General features: G+C 36.3%; 1 protein-coding gene across 1 annotated transcript in view; it reads left to right on the forward strand.

The window, feature by feature from the left end:
- Positions 1–25,832, forward strand: part of Gprk2 (G protein-coupled receptor kinase 2) — a 49,041-nt gene that overhangs the window by 20,392 nt on the left and 2,817 nt on the right. Inside the window, exons 3-9 of the mRNA XM_077431753.1 lie at positions 18,050–18,145; positions 21,089–21,201; positions 22,340–22,493; positions 23,266–23,474; positions 25,230–25,419; positions 25,500–25,632; positions 25,703–25,830. Of these exons, the coding sequence (XP_077287879.1) occupies positions 18,050–18,145; positions 21,089–21,201; positions 22,340–22,493; positions 23,266–23,474; positions 25,230–25,419; positions 25,500–25,632; positions 25,703–25,830 (1,023 nt within the window). The remainder of the gene's footprint in view (positions 1–18,049; positions 18,146–21,088; positions 21,202–22,339; positions 22,494–23,265; positions 23,475–25,229; positions 25,420–25,499; positions 25,633–25,702; positions 25,831–25,832) is intronic.

Raw genomic sequence — 25,832 nt, forward strand, 5'->3', positions numbered from 1 at the left:
ATGTAAAATTTAATATAAGCTAACCAGTAGAAATCTAAGACATGTAAGGGAATCAGTTGTGGGGTAAGTGGTTGGGACTAGCATATGATCGCAATATGTGAAGGATTCAAGTGAAATCTACTTTATTATATGGAAGAATCTGGTTTTTAAGATTCTCGAATTCGAATAGAAAATGTCTACCTATTTTTAAGAAAATATGAGTATGATATGTTTGCTCAGTTGTAATTGTTCTATACATTGTTGGCATAACCAATTGCTAATAATTTGTAGTCAAATTTTTTTAAATTTTTAACTTCAATTTATGGATCAAGGAGTTAGTTGTGTTTGTGGTTTATTTAAAGTTTATTTTTTAAAGATTTTAATACAATTACTTTCCTTTGAATACGTCCTTCTACGATATTTATACATTGTTTTTCGCTATTCCTAAGATTCAATACCAATCTCAATTTAAAAGACCTTCTGCACCCTTTGGAACCATTTTCTCTTTGTCAAATCTTCAGCATTTCCAGTTTTAAGGTCCACAAACTTACATATGTACAGTTAAACCGTTTTTCGAACACTTGAAACGCTCCTCACCGTGCAGCTGAAAAGTTGCGGCGTGTTTTATATTCTAGTCTGTTTCCTTTTCTTGCATGAAAAAGCAGAACAATAAAGGTAAATCAGGTGTAGTTTTTACTAACGGAACTAACCAACATAAATATAATACGGGAGACATTTTATCGAGATAGAAAAGGCTTGGGTTTAAAGGTGTAGTACCCAGAACTTTCGAGTAACTTTGGTGTAGGAAAATCACTACTTCACATATTACTTCTCTAAATTTACATATATTATTTTATATTTATGATTATTTTCATTGTGGTTTTCATTATTTTATCTAAATATATAAAGAAATACATTTGGTTTTTCTGTTTGCATTGTCGGATCAGGTTGCAAGCGGTTTTCCTCTGTGATATAATATTTTTCAATAATGATCATTTTATTTTGAGGCGTTCGATATATTTATGTATATATAGATATTTGATATAGTCCCAGGGGAATGCGTCAGGTTCGGATTCCGTCAGATTCGGTATTTTGATTGGATTTATCACCTGAATAAGGTAAAAGGTTCCGTGGAAGCAAATATTTTTAATTTTCGACTCGAACGAACCCGGGCCCGTATTTATTCGTTTCCCTTGAGCGATTGTCTAAAACGTCGTCCTTTCCTTTACTTGACTTGACAGCTCTCTCGTAGACAGTTCGACCTGATTCTTCGCTGGAAAGTTTTTATTCGATAAGTCGACGGCACTCAAACTGTCAACGAAATGTAGTGTCTATTATATTATTATGTAAGGAGGCTCTGTTCTCGGTGCATACTTAATGTAAAGATTAATTTCGGAGAAGAAAAGGTCTCGCAAACTTTAAATTAGATCTGTAGCTCGAAGAGGGAAATGGCGTTGGGTTAGTTTACTTATTGGAACTTTTGGAATTTGCGTCAGCTTTCGTCTTGGACTGTCATTTTAAAGGCAAAGTCGACCGATCTAATTATCGTTATTGCTTTTAAATAAATTAGCGTTGGCGTTTATGGTTTGCCTCTGCCTGAACTGTCTAGTTCCCAAGACTTATGTACATAATATGATCTCTCTTGTCACTGCGATATATCACTACAGGTAGATACATTGATCTTTGGTTCTGTCCATTTATGGAAGAGGCTTATGTGCTTAAATCGAGTATTTGATAATTTATATTAGTCTTATGAGTTATGAACCTACTGATGCTACTTCAGATGGCGCTATATATCTCAACCCCTTATTTTCCTGATTTATGTTTTAGCACATAATGCTCATAATACATCTAATACATAATATTAACTAAAGATTCTCTAAAGTCGACGATCTATAGCAGATTGTGTTTAGGTAATCTGTGTTTATACATGAAGGGTATAGACATTTTGTTGTAATCATCGAGACTCTTCACAAGTGTGTTAGTATGGGTTATTAACTTATTAGTGATTCTGTCATAGAATCTACTGGTTAGTTTGTTAGTAATGTCTGTGACTAACGGAATATTATTTATGGCATGCAGTTTTTTCAAGTTAGTATACATGGGTGGGTTTTACATTATTTTTAGAGATTTATTTCTTACTAGTGTTGTGCCCGTTGAAATTTCAACGGGTGGTTTCGGAAACAAATTGATACATGATTTGATTTTGATTTTTAATTTGAAATGCTTTTTATTATTACGAAATTATGTTCACAATACATGTTATATCTATTTTAATAGCTACTGATCTACTGATCATTTTCTATTTTACAATTTTATTTTATTTGATTAGTAATCAATGTATTATATTATTCTAATGTTAATGTACAGCATAATAGGAAAAAGAGCTCAAAAACCTATTTACAATTCTTATACATGATCTAAAATAAAGTTACAATACGTATAGTAATAATTAATCGGAATCGGAACTAATACAGAAATCGGGAATCGGAACTGAAACAGGGATCGGTATCCGGAACTGAAAATGGAGTGCGTATCCGAAGCAAAAAGGAATCAGGAACCGGAACTAAATCGTAATCGTAAGTAATCGGAACTAAAACAGTAATCGAGGCAGCGGTGAAATCAAAATCCGAAACTGAAAATGGAGTGCGTATCCGAAGCAAAAAGGAATCGGGAACCGAAACTGAAAAAGGAATCAGGATCTGGAACAGAAACAAGAATCCGTATCCGGAACTGAAACAGTCCGGATTAAAAAGTCTCTTACGAAATTGCATATTGGATATTAAATTTTTCGAAATCCCCATACTATTCCACGTGCTGTCATATACAAAAATATATATTTATATACATATTTACCGACACACTGTTTTATTTGGATTTGTTTTATTTTTATTTGGAGCTTGGAAAGTGTTGGAGGCGTTATTCCACACAGGTGAAGCATATAGGTTAATAATGGTAGTATGAGCGCGCGATATAATTTTATTTTATTTTGAATTGATACATAACGTATCAATAAGCTCTCTGGGGTGTTTCTATTGTGTGAATATTACGAGAACCAATGGGTTTTATTCTTGTCGTGTTGTGTCGCGTCGCGTCGCTTCAATCCTCACACAGGTTGCTTTTTTTCGTTTATTATGCGGTCGAAGGCAATACCGGCGGAGATTCATATTCGTGTAATATTTTTAACGAGGGGTTTTGTAACACGCCTTAAAACCCGCTCGTTATTAACGCGGTCGTACCGTGTGGCTCGGGGGTGTCGGACGGGTGGGCGAAGAACCACCCCACCCCCCCCTTTACTTGGCAGTGCACATTATGTCTCCACCCGTCTTCGGGTCTCCCTCCGGAACTAGATTGGGGGCTCGGCGAAGTGCTTCGCTTTTAACGCCTTATTTTACGAGACGGGCTCGCAAAAGTTATGTTAACCCATTTAGGTCGGGTAACCGGGATGGGACGCACGGTCGTCGTCGTCACCTGACCCCTTTTTACCGGGAGAGTCTCTGCACATCCTCCCTCCCCCCACCCGATCCTCCCACTTCCTCCTTTCATTCTGATGGTAAATCGAATCTGGCTGAATCCTGTAACAATGTGCACTTTGTCGGGCTTAGATCCCGACCGACGCACGGTGTTCGGTTACATGTGTAAGTATGTATGTGGAATAGCGCTCAGTTTTATTATCAATCGAGGGTTTCGTAGTTCCCTCCCCTTCCCCATTTTCTCTCTCTCTCTCCGCCTTTGTGTTCTTCGCAGAGAGTTTTCATTACATTTTCCGGATAAAATAAAATAAAACGGCATTCTTTTTCTGTTACGTATTGTTCTTTTCTATTACATACATGGCTAGGCAACCTGAGGCTTTTTGAGTGTCTAGTTTCGGTTGTTAATAAAGTATTGAAAAGGTCGCTCTACTCGATTCCAGGTTGTGCTCTTTCAAGCACTTAATTTTGATAAGGAATACGGTCTTTATATTTTACCCAGGGGAGACGTTACAGTTGCTGGCCGGTGTACAGTTATTGGCCACTTCGATTTTATAGCGGAAAAATAAGAATTTTGTGACGTCCCTGCTGACTGATAGCGATGTATTATTTTGACATGGATTCGCCTCAGTGTGTTGTTTTAGTTTAAGTGGCCAATCATTGTAGCGTTTATCTCGTGCTGTCGGCGAGAAAGATTTTTATGGTTATTATCATTTTATCAATGAATCCATTAAAAATATATAGCCTTTCCTAAATGGTTATACTCGAACTTTTCAGTAAATAGAGATTTTGACTACATAAAATCAAAAAAGGCCTGAATTCATTATTTAAAATATTTCAATATTAGAAAGTTAACACTTTACCTACCGTAGAGGCCACGTTGGCGTCCTACTGTTGCTTCGTTCACACAACCGCGGACGCCAACCTGACGTTCTCAGATATATACGATTTTTCTGATGACAAAAATCATATGATTTCAATTATTTTTCAAATTTTTATTTAGAGATTGCAGTAAAATTGTATAAAAAATTCATTCATGATAATATACATATACATATATAAGATTTCGTATTTTCAAGAATTTGAAAATTTCGTAAATTTTCAAACACATTTAAACTACAGAAATGGTGCTTGCAAACGCATGCGAATTGTAATGATAATAAAATATTAGTGGTGTTACCCGGCTTCGCTCGGTATTTGTAATATAAACCGTTTAATTATGGCTAATCTAATCGTAAACATTCATTTGTTTTTTTATTAAATTTATTTGAATCGAAAAAAAATAATATTCTACGACAGAAACGAATGGTTTTTTTTATATATATAAGGAACTGAAATTGCAACCGGGAATCGGAACTGAAACAGGAATCAGGATCCGGAACTGAAAAAGGAATCGATATCGAAATCGATATCGCTATCATCGTTATAGAAAATTAGATTTTTTCAATAACGTCACGGATTCTACAAACCTAAACTTATATACATACATACATACAAAGTTTCGAAATTATATATTAGATAATGTTTTATTTTTATTTTATTTCATAGAACATGAGCACTTTACATCTCGTTCCAAAGCGTCGAGTGCACTTATACGACTACAATACAATCAATCAATATGCATTTTATACAATGCGAATTCATACAAACATCCACAGTGACATATGTATATGGAGAAATTTTTGCAGCATTTCATAATCAAATTGGCGAACCTCACGCCGTATAACTTGAGATTAGCAAGAGAGATAGGAAAGGAGATGCCAATTTTACCGGAACTGTTTCAACAAAAACCAGAAGAATTGGCAAACTCCGATAAGAAACGATCGACCTGGAGTCACAAACGAAGGTATGGCCAGCAGCGGGACTCTAGTGGGACTCGAACCCGTGACCACCCTGCTCGAAAGCATTATATGCTAACCATTAGTCCATGCCGCTGGTTATATTTAATTTATGATGTCAAGTTTTTAGAATTAACAATTTTTTTTATTAATAATTGGTTGTTCGATGCCTTAATACATTTGAATACTGAAAATTTCATTAAAACAACCGCAATGGTTCAAAAACCAAAAGATTTTTGCACTTTTGCGAAAAAACGTGCGGTTTTTGGCGGTCGTTAAGTGCTAACTTTTTTTTTCAATAACGTGCAAATTTTTCATACTGTTGTTTTTAATCTCACATACATCTATCTGCATACATACTCGTATATACGAAGTATCCATAAAGTGTTGTTATCCTAGAAAATTTCAATTGCAGTCTTTTTCGGGCGATGTTTTTATGTCTTTTTGAAAATAAGTATGCCGTTTATGGATTCGCGGATAACTCGTCACTGATACAATGTGTAAAAGTTGATACAGGTTTTTCATTCCAAAATGACCCTATTTCATTTCAAATTGACCCCTTTTCAATGTCAATTTGAAATGAATGAAGGAGGTTTGTAAAAAGGAACAATTTGCAATGAAAAAAGTGTCGATTTGGAATGATAAACCTATATAATGTGTACATAAGCTGACGTACAAAAACACGCCATGCATATTTGGACCTAAATCGTATACATATGTCCTCGCACGGGTCTGGTATATATATATGCATATATAGACATTCGACATACTAAATCCCATCAACCTTTACGGAGATGTCTTCATTGGCACAAAAACTCCTTTTATTATATTTTCAAAACAAAACTTGGTTAGCCCGAACAACAGACTTGATAGAAAGGAGCTTATAGTATTCGCATTATTGGAAGGGGCTTACAATTCAGGACAGCTTCTCGGCTCCTCCATATTATGTATATATGTATGTAGAGTGCCACTCGATATTGAAATTTCACCTGAACGTCTGTCTGTCTGTCTGTCTGTACGGTTGAATAGATCGAGGATTAGGACAATGTTGGAAAACCCTGCGCTGTTCGAGTAATTCAAAAAGGTTTCCTAGCCCTATTTCAATATAGTGCTTTGATGGTGCGCTCGCGAATAATGAAAAGTGTACCCACTAGCGTGTATACTCTGCTTTTAATATTGGAGCATTTATTTTTCTCGTATTTTCATATATGTAGAAGGGGGGTGGGAGTTCGGACGGTGTTGGAGTGTCTGGTCGTTGGGTATATATCAGATTTTAAACGTCAAAAGCAGCACTGAGATAAGAGGAGGATATATATGTATATAAGTATATAGGAGGCAGATACAAACGTCCCGTGCAGAAGTGAGTCGGGTCAAGCTTTCAGTTTTAGACCGGTGAAGGCAACTGTCGGCTCGATTCAAACGATCGTATCCTCGAATTGTCTGATGTGAATTAATTCCAGTCGAAAGCTAATTTATACAGGTTTGGCCGACCGTTCAAAATTTGTACCTACTACATACATCTAGTAACATATACAATTGTACTCGCTTAATCCCACCCCCTCCCCACTGAATGAAGGGGGGGGTTGAATCACAAGTCAATGTTTTATCTCGATATCTCTCGTTAATTATAATATTTGAGCTGGTATTTTCCGCTATCCTAAATAGCGTACAAAGGTGACAAATAATGAATATATTAGCTAAAAATATATAAAAGCGTTTTTTTGTTTTTGTTTTATTTATTTCACTTTAAAGAGTATTGGAACGTCTGATGGTCGGTCCAAATTAGACGAACACTATTTGCAACTACATACATATGTAGATGAAACGGTTACCTGACAACTCGTTCACAGATTTTCCGTAAACCGAGGATGCGCTCCAGGCATTACGTATACGGCCATCTCTTTCTCACCCCGTCTGTTCACCAAGATCTCGTTTACTATGCCATTACGTATGCAGCCATCTCTTTCACAAACCGTCTGTTCACCGATAACAGACGGTCTGTGAAAGAGATGGCTGCATACGTAATGGCATAGTAAACGAGATCTTGGTGAACAGACGGGGTGAGAAAGAGATGGCCGTATACGTAATGCCTGGAGCGCATCCTCGGTTTACGGAAAATCTGTGAACGAGTTGTCGTGTCACCAGATGAAACGCCTTCCTTGTTCGTGTTCGTCTGTGAGCGTCTTGCCAGCCATATTAGCCAGCAGCATAGCTCGGTCGTTAAGCTTCTGCTTAGCGTCGAGAGGCGCCGGGTTCGATCCCATGATCTGACCTCGATTGAAAAGTATTTTTCTGAGTATATCTGTAGTGCTGCTGGTCAGACCTGGATATTTGTGACTCCAGGTCGATCGTTTCCTATCAGAGTTTGCCAATTTTCTCTGATTTCATTGTTGAAACGGTTCCCGTTTAAAAATTGGCTAAAAACATCCTTCCTACCTAGTACTATGTCACCACTATTTGATTAATGTACAATTCATAGATGTATCGTTAATTTGCGAGTTTTTCAGTGTCTCGTAATTCAACGACTTGTACTAAAAATGCTGCATTGTAATTGTAATTTGTAATTGGCCAGGAAGGCGTATTGGGGTTTACCTGTAAGGCCTTTCTTTTATGTAAAAAATAAATAAATAATCCGTGAGTGCCTTGCTCATGTTTCTTTTTGCGCTTTGTTCGTTTTTCCAAGAGCTTTGGCCTAATTTGGCTAAAATTTCATAGTTTTTTGACATACATACGTTTTGGCATTGCTAAAAGCAAATATTGCTGTTGATACACAAACACGGGTTTGAAAAATCAAGGATGTTGAAGAGGATGTATGGAAGGAAGTTTTTAGAAAATATAAAAAATATTATAATTTCAACAAGAATATTTATTAATTAGCATTTGATTTTTGTTTAACCCTCCAGATGAAAAAAAGGGGGGGGGGTCATAAAAATGAAACACCGCCCTGGTTCTTTTTATGTAGCATTACACCACTGGCCCCATCCCTCTGCACGCCACTGTGTATATGGCAGGGCCCGAAAAGAAACAACTTGTTTCTCTGGTCAAATGAAAAACTCCGACGACAGTTTGATGTTTGACATGTTTTATTCGTCAGTTGATATTGGACAGTCAACTTCTTGCGTCTCTCGTGATTTATAATAATAGTTCATGCCTTTATATTATATAATTTAAAAGTCCATATATAGAAATAGTAGTAATTGAGAAACGTTATTGACGATGTATCGCCAATTCTGTTACCATATTGATAGGCAATCAACTGATGAAATGAGTCCGGTTTACCACACTTGATTATCGTCTACGGGCCTGATAAATATATGTGTATCGAATCAACCCGTGTTTGTCGATCAATCACTCAATGTAATAAAAACCAAAGCACACGTTTATTTTCATACTAATTACACTAAAATGTCTCGAAATAGAACAATTTCCAATTAGGTATTGGATTACCGCAACATTATTGTTTTGTATGCTTATCGATTGATTGAATGACATGTATATTTGCTAATCGTTTGATTTACAGATACCACATAAGCCCTATATCAGCTCGTTTAGGTCAACTTTTTTGATTTTTGTATGTACATAGAATGGATTGACAACAAATTTAAACTTCAAAGCATAGTTACTTGTGTGCATTAACATGTACCTTTTTGTTTTACGAATTATGTACTCAAGTGGATGATCATTCTTAATTTGATCTTGAGATGGATCTTGACATCTCGTACCAACATTGGACCCTAGTCGCCGTTGCGATTGGTGTCAAAATTTTCAAAGGGATCGCTTTTGCAATGTTTAATATAATATTAATAAATAGTTAATTGCATATAATCATCATCATCGTCTTTAGCAAGAAGGCCTTTACAATACGATTAAATTTTTGTCTTTTCTCTACACATTTTTCATATTGAGTTATCTCAATGTTTTCGTGGCCTACTTGGCTTCATTCCACATTCTCTTAAAGACTTCGATGCAAGTATAGATGCTAAGTTGAAAGTGAAAGTGGACCTATGAAAACTACATTGCATCTACGGAAGTTCACATTTGTTATATTCACTTTGATATTGATTAAGTTAAGCCGATAGATTCGCATCCGGTGCACTTCGTTCTACAATCTCAAACTTTCGTCTGCTTAGCCCTTTGAATGCTGACCAACTCCGATAGGCGTTGTATTTTGAGCACGTACAAAGTGAACAAGAATACTACCCGCTAAGGCTTTCCAGGTAGCATTGAAAAAAAAATCATTGAACATGGGTCGTGTAATCCGTGTCATTCATTTGTCAACGTTTATAAAGACTGATTTACAACGAAATTTCTGAATTTATAACCATAGCAGAATTTCTCGATGGAAATCCCTAACTGCCGAGTATTTTAGATTGTGGCTTGGCATTAAGATTGTGAGCATTATATTTTAACAACAATGAAGAAGATGGAACTAATTATGGGAAAATACATTCATTATTAGACTTATTTTGTTTATTTTATATTGTTGCAAGATATATTAGAGAGTCTAAACACACCTTTACAAAACTCTAAATCCTCGGCGGTAGTTCTCTAGGGTAGTGATCTAGGGTTTGTTTGGATTAGCTACAATTTTTATACTCGTTTTCTATTGGATTTCTTAATAATTCTAATTGGAAATGTTGGCAAAATTTTCAGCGTGGCGGGATTTCAACAGAAAAGACGTCAGCACTCAAAGGGTTATGTAGAGAAATTAAATTTATGCTGTTTTTTTTTTTTTACAAATATTTCACATTATAGTTGGTCCGCTCTAGGAAGAGACTAAACATGCTAAGAACGTACATGCTATCTCCTTCACCGCCTCTCGTCCAATAGCAATTCGTGCAGACAGTAGAACAGGGCTTTTAACAGAAAATACATCAGTATTCAAAGGGTTAAACAGGATAATGTGTCCATACAAAATATGCCAAAGAATACTTTTCGAACTGCTGGTTACGTGTAGTTTCCGTTACGTACTGTACTAGTACGAATAAACTTGAACGTATATACAAACGTACGCATGTCACTAATCGTTTTTAGAGTGTGCGCGGGAAACCGCACTTAAGTTATTTGCGTGTGACGTCACGTCAGCGATAAAGGCCGTGGCTTGCGTTAAGTAAACCGCACGCGGATGCACAGACTCGGCTTGGCCGATGTTGATGTTACGGATTAAGTGGCGAACATCCGATGTTCGCCTCCGATCATCCGATGGCGATTTTTGACGTTTCTACTTGTATTGTGCTAAACCCCTTCTGCACAACAATATAAATGATCTACATATGTACATATGTATAGGTAGTATCTACCTTTATATATGCGACTGAAGTGTATTGCACACTAAATGCTATCGTGGTGCAACACACAATCAATTCAATGACTACGTACACAGCGTACGATACAATGGTGCAATTCAATTAAACCATACCTTCCCCAACATTGAGCTGTTGATTATGCCTGGGCTTAATACTACGTAAAATATTTGGATGTATCGTAAAGGAGATTGAGAATTTATGTATTTTCCGACTTTTATGAATTTATTTATTACACTGAGCAGTATATAGAATAGACTAATCAATATTTACTAGGTTTGCTCTCATTTATGAGATTTGAGCGTTAAAAACATTCGAAATTTTTACAGATTTTTGTCTTTTACAGTCATTTACTCAAAATTGAGTATTGATGTTCTCAAAGTGAGTTTTGGAATCAATAGTAAGATGTTTTTGTTTCTCTATTGACTGTATTTTTTTATAGCTTTAAGATACTTAATTCACTTTTGGCCGAATGGTTACTTGACTGACGGACTTTTGGCGAAACGGACATTAGGCCGACAGATGTTTTGTCGATTGTGTATCAAAATTACTCAAAACTCGTCATGTCACAAATACCTGAATTAGATTTACATATGTACAATATGTAAAAATTATATACAAGTCAAATAAATCCATAGATGTCTTTATTGATGAATTAATTAATTAATGAATGCAATTAATCATTTAATCGCCACGCGTTTTTAAAAGCCAGCAGCGTGGCTCGGTCGTTAAGATTCTGCTTAACACTGAGAGGCGCCGAGTTCGATCCCTTGAGCTGACCTCGATTGAAAAGAATTTTTCTGAGTATATCTGTAATGCTGCTGGTCAGACCAGGATTTGTGACTCCTGGTTGATCGTTTCCTATCAGAGTTTGCCAATTTTCTCTGATTTCATTGTTGAAACGATTCCCGATTAAAAATTGGCTAAAAATCCTTCCTACCCACTATGTCACCACTATTTGAGTATGATTAATGTAAATATTACAATAAAAATGTATGTACAATTCATAGATGTCTCGTTAATTGTCGAGTTTAAGTCAGTGTCTCGTAATTTAGCGACTTATATAATAAAAAATGCTGTATTGTTTGTAATTTGGCCAGGAAGGCGCATTGGGTTTACCTGTAATGCCTTCCTGGTATGAAATAAAATAAAAAAAAAATAATTAAAAAAAAAAAAAAAAAAAAAAAAATCCGATTCGATTGTTTTATTATGTGTGCTTAGTGCCAACCCTTGACACTACCTCTTGAATACATCACAAATAACTTTTTTTTCAATTTCATTAGTATTACAGGATATTTTTAGATGTCACTGTGAAGGAGCCAAAATTAATTTCGAGTCATAGCCTTAATTACGTAGGAGTGCGCACCGGTGCGTTTATTTATTTATTTTTTACATGTATACCAGGATTCTTTTCAATCGAGGTCAGCTCATGGGATCGAACCCCGCGCCTCTCGACGCTAAGGGACTGGCCGCACCGTGCAACTTTGTCGGCCGACTAGTTGCGCGACACGAAAAAATGTATGGAAATGTGTGCGACAAACAAGTTGACGGGCGTAGCATGTCCCATCTACCTGCATGCATTGGTCTGGTCGCCCTCAACCAAGTCGCTCGCAAGTCGCACGGTGCGGCCCGGTCCTAAGCAGAAGCTTAACGACCGAGCTATGCTGCTAGCGATGAAGCGGTTAATTGTCTAGTAAGGCGCATTGGGGTCTACCTGTTTGGCCTTCCTGGTATATATCTATGTAAAATAAATTTCAATGCCGCTTTGTAGCCGAAAAAGGTTAAAAAACCAAAAAAAAAGTCATCAAAATTTTTGGCACGTTTTCAAATTTAAATTGGCAAATATACACAAGATGTGCTCGTTTAATATTATAGTATATGGCTTAGAAGGCACTGTCGCATCGTGCTTGGACTATGCAATACGTGTACGGATTTCGGCTCTCCCCCGCACCCGGGCCCGGTCCGCCTGTTTATCTAATCATCGCGATGGACCACTGGAAACTGGGACGCATTATATTTAAATCAATTATTATTAAATATGTGTGTCGCGCCGCGCTGCGTGCGCGTTTATTTTCGTGTACCCCGGGGGCCGGTTTTATCGAACCAATCTATGCAGACATATAATACATCAAACATGACCGTCATTTAAGGTCGCAGTCAAGTACCGCATAGCTGGTCGTGTTCCGAGCCGTGGAAACTGGAGTCGTGTGTGTGCGTGCGTGTGCGTGCGTGTGGATCCTCTCGTGAGATCGGACCGGTGACTTTGTGATTTAACCTGGGCCCAAATCAAGGTAACCCCGCCGAGTCGAGTTCGTCTAATCTTGAAGAATAGTAAACGGTTTACCTTCGATCGGATTTGTAGTCCTTATATGGGCGCAGTTATGTAAAAAGATCTAATGTATACATACGGGTAAAATTTATGGAAAGCAAACCTAACAAATATGATGATGTGGGCAACATTAACAAATACTATAATTTAACCTAGGATTAGATTCATATATAGTCCTTAACGCTTTGATAGCTGACATATTTTCTGTTGAAAGCCCGCCACGCTGAAAATTTACAACTAGAAATATTTAGAAATCCAAGAGAAGGTAGGTATAAGAATTTTAGCTAATCCAAAGAAACCCTCGATCACCCCCGCCGACGTTTTCGAGTTTTGTAAAGGTGTGTTTAGACTCTCTTAGTATGTATATCTTGCAACAATATAAAATAAATAAAAGAAGTCTATTAATGAATGTATTTTTCCAAAACTAGTTGCGTAGGGGTGGGTGGAGGATCCAAGTAAAAGGCCAACAGTCGTTTCACAGCATTTATTGATGATTCAGGAGATATACGTATTGCCAGTGCTCCGTCCAGAATTAATTATATCGCCTACGTACCGCCTTATAAAGGGTAGATCTCTCAGGACGCCTAATCTGTTTACCTGTTGTATAGTCACGTATTCGGATATGTATTTCCAAGACATTGGGTCTTCCCGTACCGATTCTGAGAAATAACTAATAATGGTAATTGTTTAGCCTAAATGCACTTAGAGTCCAGATATAATCCTGGAAGTAAGTGCAAGCACTTACATAGTTAATCCGATAACAGATAACCCTTGAACGATCACATAGTCTCTGGGATTCTATTCGCTTAATCCGCGGCGTACGTAACAGTATGTATATCTTGCAACAATATAAAATAAATAAAAGAAGTCTATTAATGAATGTATTTTTCCAAAACTAGTTCCATCTACTTAATTGCTGTTAAAATGTAATGCTCACAATCTAAATGCCAAGCTACAATGTAAAATACTCGGCAGTTAGGGATTTCCATCGAAAAATTCTGCTATGGTTATAAATTCAGAAATTCCGGTGTAAACCAGTCTTTATAAACATTGACAAGGATTATACGACCCATGCTCAATGCTACCTGGAAAGGCTTAGCGGGTAGTATTCTTGTTTATTTTATACATACTCAAAAAACAACGCCCATCTGCATTTTTCAGTTCCGTGGAATTGTTGGCAAAACGCCGATTGGAGTTGGTCAGCATTCAAAGGGTTAAGTTAGACTTGGGCGGGCCACGTGATTAGAAGAATGGACGAAAGGTGTACAAAAAAGTACTAGAATGGTACCCGAGAGAATCCAAAGAGGTCAAAGGAAGACTGCAGGGAAGATGGGTAGACGAAATTAGGAAAATGGGTGGGGTGAGATAGGTGAGAGTTACGTTAAACAGAGACGAGTGGAAGCGTGTTGGAGAGGCCTTCATCCAGCAGTGGATGGTGAATGGCTGTAGATGATACATATTTGTATAGTTGAAATTGTCTATGTAAAAACAAACTTATACAATTTGACGATGTAATATTTTGGGTGATCGGATAAATTCACTCAAGGGAGCTGCACTCTCCAGACATCCAAACTTTCAAAGATGCTCAAGAAGATTTAACGCAATAGAATTCCACAAAGAAAGCGTCAAGGGGTATTTGTATGTTATCCGAGGGTGCTAACCACTTTTTGTGGAATTGTATTGCGTAAGTTCTTCTTGAGCGCATTTGAAAATTAGGATTTTCCGCATTATTGAGTGGATTCTTCCGGGAACCGATATTGAGCAACATTAACGGCAAGATTTGGTTTTATGACAAAGTTGTTTGATGTGGTGGTGAGAGTAAAGAAATTGAAATGGCAATGGGCGGGTCACTTGGCTAGAATAATGGATGATAGATCAATGAAATATCTGCTTGAATGGTACCCGAGGGTATATAAAAAGGGTGCAGGTAGGCCACATGGGAGATGGTTGGATGAAATCAGAAAAATGTGTGGGATGAGATGGATAAGAGTTGCTCAAAACTGAGATGAATTGAAAATAACGAAGAAGAATGGCTGTGAATGACGATGATGATTTTGTTTACAAAATTGGCTATGAAGATGAAGTATTATTTGAAGTTTAATTTTTTTTTGCAGTATTTTCTTCAAATATCGTAAGCATTTCTGAGATAGGTCAGTGAAATCGAAATTATGTAAACTTGGTCGGTGTGATTTGTTTGCGATTGAATCTGGAGCAAATGAAAGTAACACTAATTTGAGTTCATTTACTCTCGAGGAAATAGTAAATGGATAACCTTCAATAATAAAAAAGTCCTTATAAGGAAGTAGTTTTGAAAAAAAAAGTTCAGACTATTATTTGGAAAGAAAACTTATGCAGTTACAACTATGTAGTTGATAGGTAACATTCGCAGCAACATGCGGTTGCTTCATATTTCGTAAAAATGCTTCGCAAAAATAATATAGTTGGAATATTACGCATGCGAGTAGGTAGATCCTTTTTGCAAAACTGCTTTCGAAAAGCATTATCATGAAATTCAGTTAATAAAATCAGTAAGGTCATTTTGTAGTTGAACCTGGTCCTAAGTTTGTCTAATCTTGATAAATAGTGAACGGATAACCTTCATAAAACCCATTGTCTTTACATAGATGCATTTTTGTAAAACAGTTCCGACCCACGTGCCTAGGGATTGCATTACCGATTTACCGGTAAATTGCCGAATTTTCGCTATCGGTAATTACCGGAAATTATATACCGAATTAAGTACATATACGGGCATATTATTGCATTAAAAATCTATGCAAATGGGGGTATTGCGGAATTTGTTTATGAATGATTAAAAATTTGTATGCAAGGCATTACACCATCCTATTTCTATAGTAATATAGTAATTAGTTGTAGCGATTTGCAAGTCTTCTGTCAGTTTGACAGTTCTCTTGTTAGCACTACTGATGCATTCGTAAGATTGGCTACACTGATGCATGCTTAACCCTTTGCTCGCGTCACCAAATTTTGCTGCTTTTTTGCGGATTTTGTTATCGCGTTTTCGACTATAAATATAGGTTGTAATATTTTATAAATTATTTTAGCCTATATTGAATTTTTTTTGACTACTGCCATCTATTGAATTTGGTAGAGTATACATTTAGTAATATTTTCAACCAAGTTATAAAATTTTAACACAATAGACGGCTCTTATACAGGTTGGAACTTCCAAGACATCTATGCGTGTCTCACGCGCTGAGGGCATGTTCGCTAGGACATGTATAGTAGTCGTACGCGGTGGAAAGGTTAAGAGTGGCAACACAAACCAACCAAGTCGTAATAAATGCGATCAGACGGTCGTTTCCATTATGATTATTAATTATTACGAATGAATGGTCTTTATGTATTTATATGACATTATTCATCTGAGATTTAGTTTTTAGGAAAAGTAGACATATACAGTTATCTAATCAATGTTTATTTTTTTCATTTACCGGTAATAATGGGAAGAATTATTGACTGTTTACCGGTAAATGAAATTTGATAGTAAATTACAATCTCTACAAACTATGTACAATCGCGAACAAACTCTAATTGTTTGTAACACGACAGCATTTTTTCTGTTTATTGCTCTTCATAAATCTTGGCCAAATCTAAGATGACACATCTTTTATATAATAATTTAAAGTTCACTTATGCCACAGTGACATTACAAAATACTCGCGTCACTGTGAGCAGACAAGCATAATACAAATACTTACTATATATGTACGTATGTATTAGAATACAGACATATGAATAAGCATAATACAAATACTATATATAAGAATTAGCGAAACATCTATCTTATATGTATATAATAAATTTATGAAATCATATTCAAATAGTGGTAATATAGTGGGTAGGGTGGTTTTTGTCAATTTGACGAGGAACCGCTCCAGCAATAAAATCAGATAGGAAACGATCGACTTGGAGTCATAAATAAAGAGCGGACCCAGAGCGCGCCGTTCATTGTTCACATGTTGTAAATGCATTGTTAAAGGTATGCCGAACCTTTTTTACAAATAATTTGCAATAATTGAACAATAGACGGCGCGCTCTGGGTCCGCGCTTTAGTCATACATATCTAATTCGGATCAGCACCATTTAAGATTATACTCTGAATAAATTCTTTTCAATCGAGATCAGCTCACGGGATTGAACCCAATGGACTTTCGGTGCTTAGTATCAACGCAACTACCGAGCCACGCTGCTGGCTAAGCGTGGCAATCTTTATATTGATAAAGATTGATAAATTGACTTTATACTTGGAAACTGCTCCATATATCATCAACGTTGTCTAAAAGCACTGGGATCTTTAATTTTAGCGGTATTTTGCTATTAGACACTTCCTTTTGAACTTTTACCTTCTAAAACAACGCAAAACCGCATTACACAATCTATCTCGTATCTTAGTTGTAGAATGACATTAGACACACGTGGAGACGAGTTACGTAGTGTAAACTTTCGGCTAATGCCTAGTTGCTTTGTGTCTTTTCAAGCTTCTCGCTATAATACGTTTATCTAGTTCATATTACGTACATATTACGTAGGTGTGAGCTAATCTGCTAAGGACAAGTATTTTATGTCGTCACTTGGCTCGTCGAGTGTAGGGCTCTGTTATATTACACCAGCGTGTGCGTGTTTGAATAGAAAAGCACTCTGGCCCAACTGGTTGGTACCCAACGTTTGATAGTTTGTTTGAAGTTGTTGGCCTCACTATTTCGTCGGATGAACGGTCAAGGAGATCTGTCGCCTCGTTCAATCAATGCGTTTCTATTCTTTCATTGAAATTTTGTCTGGTTTGAATAGGCTTAGTGTAATGTGTAGGTGTGTGTGTGTGTGTGTTTGGGTATTGTATTAATTGAGAGCGTTTGCGTTTTGCAAGCTTGGGTAAAACTTTTTTCTTGTTCGTAAACGTTCGATGGAATGGTTCTGTTCAATTTACTCGTACGCTTCGGTTGTGCGAAACTTTTGATGGAAAAAGTTTGATAGAGTTGGATTTCGCGTGTATGACCTTGTGGTGGCTTAACTTTTTCGTTCGTATCCTAGAAAATGACTGGAAGTCAAATCTTTATTTTGGTTTTATTATTATTGTGTTTCTAATGTGTGATTTTTTTTGGTTCGCAGGAGGGTCCGATAGTAACAAAGGCAAGAGTAAAAAATGGAGAAAAATCTTGCAGTTTCCACACATATCACAATGTATAGAATTAAAAAACAGAATAGGTGAGTTTTTTTTTTATTATTTTTATGCCGTCTATTGTTATTTCAACTTGTGAGTGCTGTGGTAAAATTGATCAAGTATATATTCCGACTTTTGGGTTTTATAATATAACTAGCTGAACCCGGAATGCGTTGCAATGTCACAGTAACGCATGTAATTCCCGTTCCCGTTTCTCGATGTCTTTCGATGAGTAAATGTTCAGTTTCAAATTAATACTTAATAATCAAATTAAATTAAAGTAATGATAATTTGTCGGGAATTTTGTTTGTTTATTTTACCCTAACAACGCAGGTGGAGACGCGGACACATTTGAAGTTATTGCGTTGCAATACCACTCATTCCTGTTTTCCCGTTTCCGTTCCCGTTTTTGGGCAATTTTTTTTACAGAAACTATCGCGGGCATACACAATAACTCATGTAAGTTTCATCGCAATCGGTTCAATGGTATAGGAATGAATACGTGATAGACAGACAAACATTGATTTTTATATGTTTACCATGCACCCTTTTTTTTTTGATCATTCGACTTAAAATCTTTCGATTTTCGATCTTTGCCTTCAGATATTTGCGTTTTCGGGCGTTTCACATTCGGGCCCGTGAGGGAGACCGGTATAATAGATATACATATTCCTAAATAAAATGTAATATATTTAGATTTTTAAATTTAAATTTTACTACAATATATCCTAAAAATCAATTTCACTTCGCGTTTTGTCCAACATTAAAATTTTAAAGTTGATGTTCGGATTTGGTCAAATTTACCAGTATATATTTTAAATATGTATGTTAGGTGTTGTGCCCGTTGATATTTCAACGGGTGGTTTCGGAAAAATAATTGATATATACATTAAAATAATGTATAAAAAATAGCAAACAACAAAAATTGTCATCATAATCGTAACTGAAATAGGAATCTGGAATCGGAACTGAAACAGGAATCGCAATTTGGAACTGGAACCGGAATAGGAATTGAAATTTTAAATTAATTAACTGTAAAATTTGTTTTCTCGAATCATTCATATAAATTTTCTTAACGTCATGATTTTTTTTCGAATAAATTTTTCTTTATTTTAATACCAAAATCATAAATTTTTCTAAACCCTAATATTTAGTTTGTAAATAAGTGTAGGATTAAAAAAAAAAACAAACTTAGCATTTAAGTGGTTATTTTTTTATATATCAAGATAATTATAGTGTAAATCAAACCAAATTGATATTTAAATATTAGTTTATAGTTTTTTTTAAGATCATGTATTTGAGCCGTTATAATTGAAAGTGTGTAAGTCCACTTTTCTTCATTTTGCGATTAACAATATTTAAAAATACTGTTGGCCTGTAATACGTTTATTCTACTTTTCCGAGATTCTGGACACAACGAATTAAAATAAGTGATAACAATTTGTGAATTAAGTCAAACAGAAATAGTGTTTTTGGAACTGAAAATTGGGTCTTCCACCACTTTGAAATATAACAGTTCTATGTTAAGATTATAAATACAAAAATAAATATGATTTTCAACTTAATTATGTTGAAAGATTAGTTTAGGTCAGAGTGATTATAATAAAGCTATAGATGTATAGGTTTTTCATTCCAAATTGACTCTTTTTCATTTTAAATGGGTAAAAATGGGGGAAAAGGGGTAAATTTGGAATGAAAAACCTGTATAACAATAGAAAAAGAAATTGCTCCGATATTATTTAACAAAGTAATGACATTGAGTGGACGAATAACATGATAAATATGGGCATGAGTTGAAAAGAATTTTGAAGGATTTCACCCAGTCGTTTAGTACACTGACGATAATTTGAAGATTAAATTAAACCAGGATATAACCCATTAATGTGTATTTTCAGTTCAAACATACACACATTTGTCTTAGAATTTGGCGAATTTGCTATTATTATTTGAAAGCGATCAAAACTGTTCAGAAACAAAACAAAATTTCAAACACTAGAATATACAATATACTCATAATATAGGTGCCTCGCCGTTAAACACACAATGTAATCCGCAACGATCGGTGTTTATGGACGTATTATGCAAAGTCAAAGTTGACGAGTGAGCCGTCAATCACGTAGAGCTCCGAGTCCCACCGCTGAGCTTAAAGCTTACGCGCTAAGCTGACTCCGTCGGTCAACCATTGATTGATGGCAGATCGAAATCGGCTTGGATGGCATGTGCGTGCTGTTTATAATACCCGATAGAACGCTTTTTGCACGTGCGGATTACGTTCGTCATCGACGCGATCAAAGAATTCGCCAGGTTCCATGCACATAAATCGATTTCTCCCATTGAAATGTGCGTTTGCCAATAAACAAACTTTTCCACCAATTTGATGGGTGTGTTTGTGTGTCTGTGCGTCTGTTTATATCACGTAACGTTTGCTATTTACATCTCCCTAATGACTGTCGATTCTCCAATGTCTATTTCGGTTTTATATCCTCACAAAAACGGAACTGAAAACTTGTGTCTTGTTTGTATAAAAAGTCACGAGACACGTCGATCGATGACATGTCGTTTGGCTTTTTTGACGTGGTTGTGCAATCTTTGGGATTAACTGCTTTGTGGTTTTTTGTGCTCGGGTACGTTTTCACGAATTTTCTTTTCATTTTTTTGTACCTGGGGATCTATTTTGGTGTGACGCAACGTCGCTGGTCTGGTCCGGTGATGCCAAATATGGCGTCCGGTTGAACCGTAACAGACCGGTGTGTGTAATCGCAATCAATCACGACGTTTTGATTCAACAAACATTGCGTTTGCCATTAAAGGCCTCCCTGATAATACATTTCATAATTGGTAAACGATATTTGTGGAAAAAAAATGAGTGTTTCTAATTATTTTTTTGGCCGGTTGCGTTCAATCAAAGAAGCCGGTCAAAAAAAAATATGTACACCCATCAATCAATATCGTAAAATAATTAACACACATTTTGATTTTGGTTTTAGATATTCGATACGGCTACGTGGTAGATCAGCAACCAATTGGAAGACTGTTATTCCGCCACTTTTGCGAGAAAGTTCAACTGCAATATCATCGATACATCAATTTTCTTGATGCAGTTAGTATCACACATATCATTGCCATACAACGAAAATCCATCAATTGACTTATTTTTACAGAATTATATTTAACCCTTTGAATGCTGACCAACGCCGATCGGCGTTTTGACAACAAGTCTATAAGCCTGAAATACGCCGATGGGCGTTGTATTTTGAGTATGTAAAACTAAACAAGAATATTACCCGCTAAGCCTTTCCAGGTAGCATTAAAAAAAAAAATGCATTGAACATGGGTCGTGTAATCCGTGTCAATGTTTTTAAAGACTGGTTTACACCGCAATTTCTGAATTTATAACCATAGCAGAATTTCTCGATGGAAATCCCTAACCGCTGAGTATTTTAGATTTTGGCTTGGCATTTAGATTGTGAGCATTACATTTTAACAACAATGAAGAAAATGGAACTAGTTTAGGAAAAATACATTCATTAATAGACTTATTTCGTTTATTTTATTTTGTTGCAAGATATATAAGAGAGTCTAAACACACCTTTACAAAACTCGAAATCCTCGGCGGTAGTGATCTAGGGTTTGTTTGGATTAGCTACAATTTTTATTGGATTTCTAAATAATTCTAGTTGGAAATTTTGGGAAAATTTTAAGTGTGGCCGTCTTTCAACAGAAAAGACGTCAGCACTCGAAGGGTTAGCCAGCAGTATAACAGGTTCCGGGGTTCAAGCCCTGGGTTCACTTCAATCGAAAATAATTTATTCGGAAGTATTTCTGTAGTACTGCTGGTCAGACAAGGATATTTCTGACTTCAAGTCGATCGTTTCCTATCAATTTAAAGGTTGTCAATAATAGTTTGTCAATTTATCTGATTTCATTGTTGAAACGGTTCCTCATCAAATTAATAAAACCATTCTATCCACTATGTCACCACTATTTGAATATGATTTCAAATTTATAATCTATAAATTTATATATATACAAATTTAATACCATATATGTCGCTCAGGGCAACTCGTAATGGCATCATGGGAAAATGTAAATAAATAAAAAAGTTTGTACTGTCAAAATCTTTAAACACATTTAACAATAGTAATTGATTTTCGTTGTATTCCGGTGATTTATATAGACTTTCTTTGAATAATTCATATGTATAAAACTGCATTCAATATAACTTGACCGATTTAAAGGTTGAACGTTATGAATTGGAGCACGACGAGTCCCGGATGGAGTCTGCCAATGAAGTTACCGAAAAGTTCCTGAAACAAACCTACGAAGAAGATGCTACCATCGTCGACGTATTGGATAAAAGCCTCATCGAGTGCTGCAAGGAAAAAGTCATGGGTACGAGTATAAGTAATAGCACAAATGTGCTATTATTACTCCCTCTATACATTGTATATGTTACACAGTCGAAGTGTATTTTCAGTTGTTATAATAGCATGTATATTCCAACTGGCGTTTCTTAGGCCATTCATATTCGAATACAATTCAACTAGTAAATTATAAATTTACAAGCGCATTATATGGGTTTGGTGCAAACGATCGACAAGCGCCAGACAGACTGAACCACAGATTAACTGGATGGCTGCTTTAAACGCAATTCTCGACTTCACGAATGATAGATTGCACATCAGATGACGAGTAACCTTTCGATGTGCCCAGATGCAATTATTAAAATTGAGTTGGATCTTTCTGGCGAGTTTAATAAGGCAAAATTCGGAACTAAAGTATCAGAAACACAGAACGTATACAGGGTAGGTATGTCGGGACTTCGGGTAGATTTCGCTTAGTGTAAGTGCGAGCAGTGCGCACGCATAAGGTACACGTGTCGTTAATCTGTGGTTCAGTCTGTCTGGCGCTTGTCGATCGTTTGCACCGCATCGATTCCAACTAGTCAAAATTTATTACAACTGAAAATACACTTCAACTATAGCGGCAGTTAGTATCAGGTTAGATGGAATATATTTCAACTAGGCAAAATAAATCACAACTGGAAAATACACTTCAATTGTAACGTATATGTATATACCTCGTTAATTACTGTGTTCTCTTCTCTAATGCTGTTTCGCAGATTTATTTGTTGTTAATGTTTGTTTGTGTTGTGAAATTGCAGAAGATGCACCCAAAGACGTGTTCTCTTCTTGCGTACGAGCAGTAAAATCGTTTTTAGCCGGCGACCCATTCCAAGAGTTCCAAATGTCTATGTATTTTCTACGGTATTTACAGTGGAAGTGGTTGGAAGCTCAAGCGGTCACGTACAAGACCTTTCGCATGTATCGGGTGTTGGGCAAAGGCGGGTTCGGCGAAGTGTGTGCATGTCAAGTGAGTGTTTTTATGTATATATGTCATTTCATCTAGAGATAATGTTGTAACTGTGCACTCATCTGTCGTGACTGATGTTGACAGCTAAGATGGAAATATGCCGTTTATCAAACTCGAATCAACAGCTGATTGCAGATTACATGTTCCGTTTGCAGCTGGTAAAATTAGCCACACTCAACTTTTTAGAATGAGGGGCAGATTGGAATATTTTAAGTAGTAGAATGATCAGATTGATCCTCATTCCTCATTTTTTCAGATAATCTAGAAATTTATATGTTTACCATTTTTGTTTTTTTAGTCGTAGTCGTAGTTTAACCCTCCCTCACCGAAGTGGGGTATGCAAGTGCCCCAATTTTTACGTTTTTCGTAATAACTATGAGGTTTTCAAAGCTATACACCCTACATTTCTTGTATTCCTAAAATGAACTACAAGAAATTTATTTTAATAGATTTTGTATTATTTAGAAAAGGGGTACATCGTAAAAAAATTCATTTATACATTTCTACGTTCCAAAGTATTATTTAAAGTCGGTAGCGATAAGTCATGTTTTTGACTTTTCGCTTGCATATTCTTGTTGATCGATGAATCAATGCGAGAGAAAGAGACAGCTATATTTTCGTAAGCTATTATTTTCATCGCTTTTGGCCAGTGGCTATTGAGTCATGCAGTCGACTGTTGGCCTCACTTATGTGCGTTTGCGTGTTGATGCTTGTCGTTATTTTTTAATACAAACAGTCAAAAACATGCTATAGGACTAAAACTTTTGTATGTTGATGTATAAAATGATCAATAAGATATATATTCAACCTTTGAAAAGTTGTATTTTGATTGAAAAATTCTGGGGTCTTACTCGACCCCGGTTCGGGACACTCGTTCGATCTCGACGCTCCGTCCTTCAAAGGGTAAGAAAGTGACATTCAAACCCAACCGGAATTGAAAAATTCATCGTTTTTTATTTTACAAAATCAGCTAATCCTTCCCCGTCATTAGCCAGCAGCATGGCTTGGTGTTTGCGTTTATGCTGAGCACCGAGAGGTCACCAGGTTCGATCCTGTGAACTGACCTCGATTGAAAAGAATTTATTCTGAGTGTAATATTTAATGCCGCTGGTCAGGCTTGGATATTTGTGACTCAAGTCGATCGTTTCCCAGCAGAGTTTGCCAATTTATCTGATTTCATTATTGAAATGGTTCCTCCATCAAATTGTCAAAAACCATTCTACCCACTATGTCACCACTATTTGAACATGATTTATGTACAAGTTTAAATCCAAAGAAGTCTCGTTAATTTCGAGTTTTTCAATATGTAGAAATTCAGCGATTTATGTTGAATTCAATTATACATTAAAAAATGTTGCAATGTTTGTAATTGGCCAGGAAGCCGCTTTGGTGTTTATCTGTTAGGACTTTCTGGTAAATATGTATGTATGTAAAAATAAATCATTGTCACAATGTGATTGGTCTGCATTTGCCGCTGCTGCGACACACATCCTATGTAAAGTAATATGACATGAATACGTACCCGGTTGACTATAGTGACGCATTGTGAAAAACTTGTTTATATGCTAGCAATAAAGCTGTGTACGTACATTTTTATATAAAAACCTAATCAAACGCGTTTGTTAAAAAAAGTCGTTAAATTATAGGCTAACTTTTTTCTAGATATAACGGTGGATCTGCATATATAATTACTATACATGATATTTTATGCAAATCGTGATTATTACAAGTTACTAAAAACGCTTCTATTTTTAGGTCCGTGCCACCGGAAAAATGTACGCATGCAAAAAATTAGAAAAGAAACGCATTAAGAAAAGGAAAGGAGAGGCGATGGTGCTGATAGAGAAACAAATACTTCAAAAGATTAATTCCAGATTCGTCGTTAGCTTAGCTTATGCTTACGAGACCAAGGATGCTTTATGTCTAGTTCTTACGATAATGAATGGTTCGTTGTGTTTTCTTTGTTGCCTTGTCTTGTAATTATTAAGTTCCCATCGAGTATTGAGTGACATAAATGTAATTTAGGTGGCGATCTCAAGTTTCACATTTACAACATGGGCGGACCCTCCCCCGGTTTGGATATAAATAGGGCGAGATTCTACGCCGCTGAAGTCGTGTGCGGCCTGGAGCATTTACATCTCCAAGGGATCGTCTATCGGTATGTATTTTTCGCGTGGATGTTGTTCGAAGTGTTTGCAAGCTCTGAACGTACATATATTTCATTACAGGGATTGCAAGCCTGAGAATATCTTATTGGACGATGCTGGTCATGTGCGCATCAGCGATTTGGGCTTGGCTGTTGACATTCCTGAAGGTGAAATGGTCCGCGGAAGAGTCGGCACTGTAGGCTATATGGGT

Source organism: Arctopsyche grandis, chromosome 5, assembly GCF_051622035.1.
Source record: "Arctopsyche grandis isolate Sample6627 chromosome 5, ASM5162203v2, whole genome shotgun sequence".
Taxonomy (NCBI): Eukaryota; Metazoa; Arthropoda; class Insecta; order Trichoptera; family Hydropsychidae; genus Arctopsyche; species Arctopsyche grandis.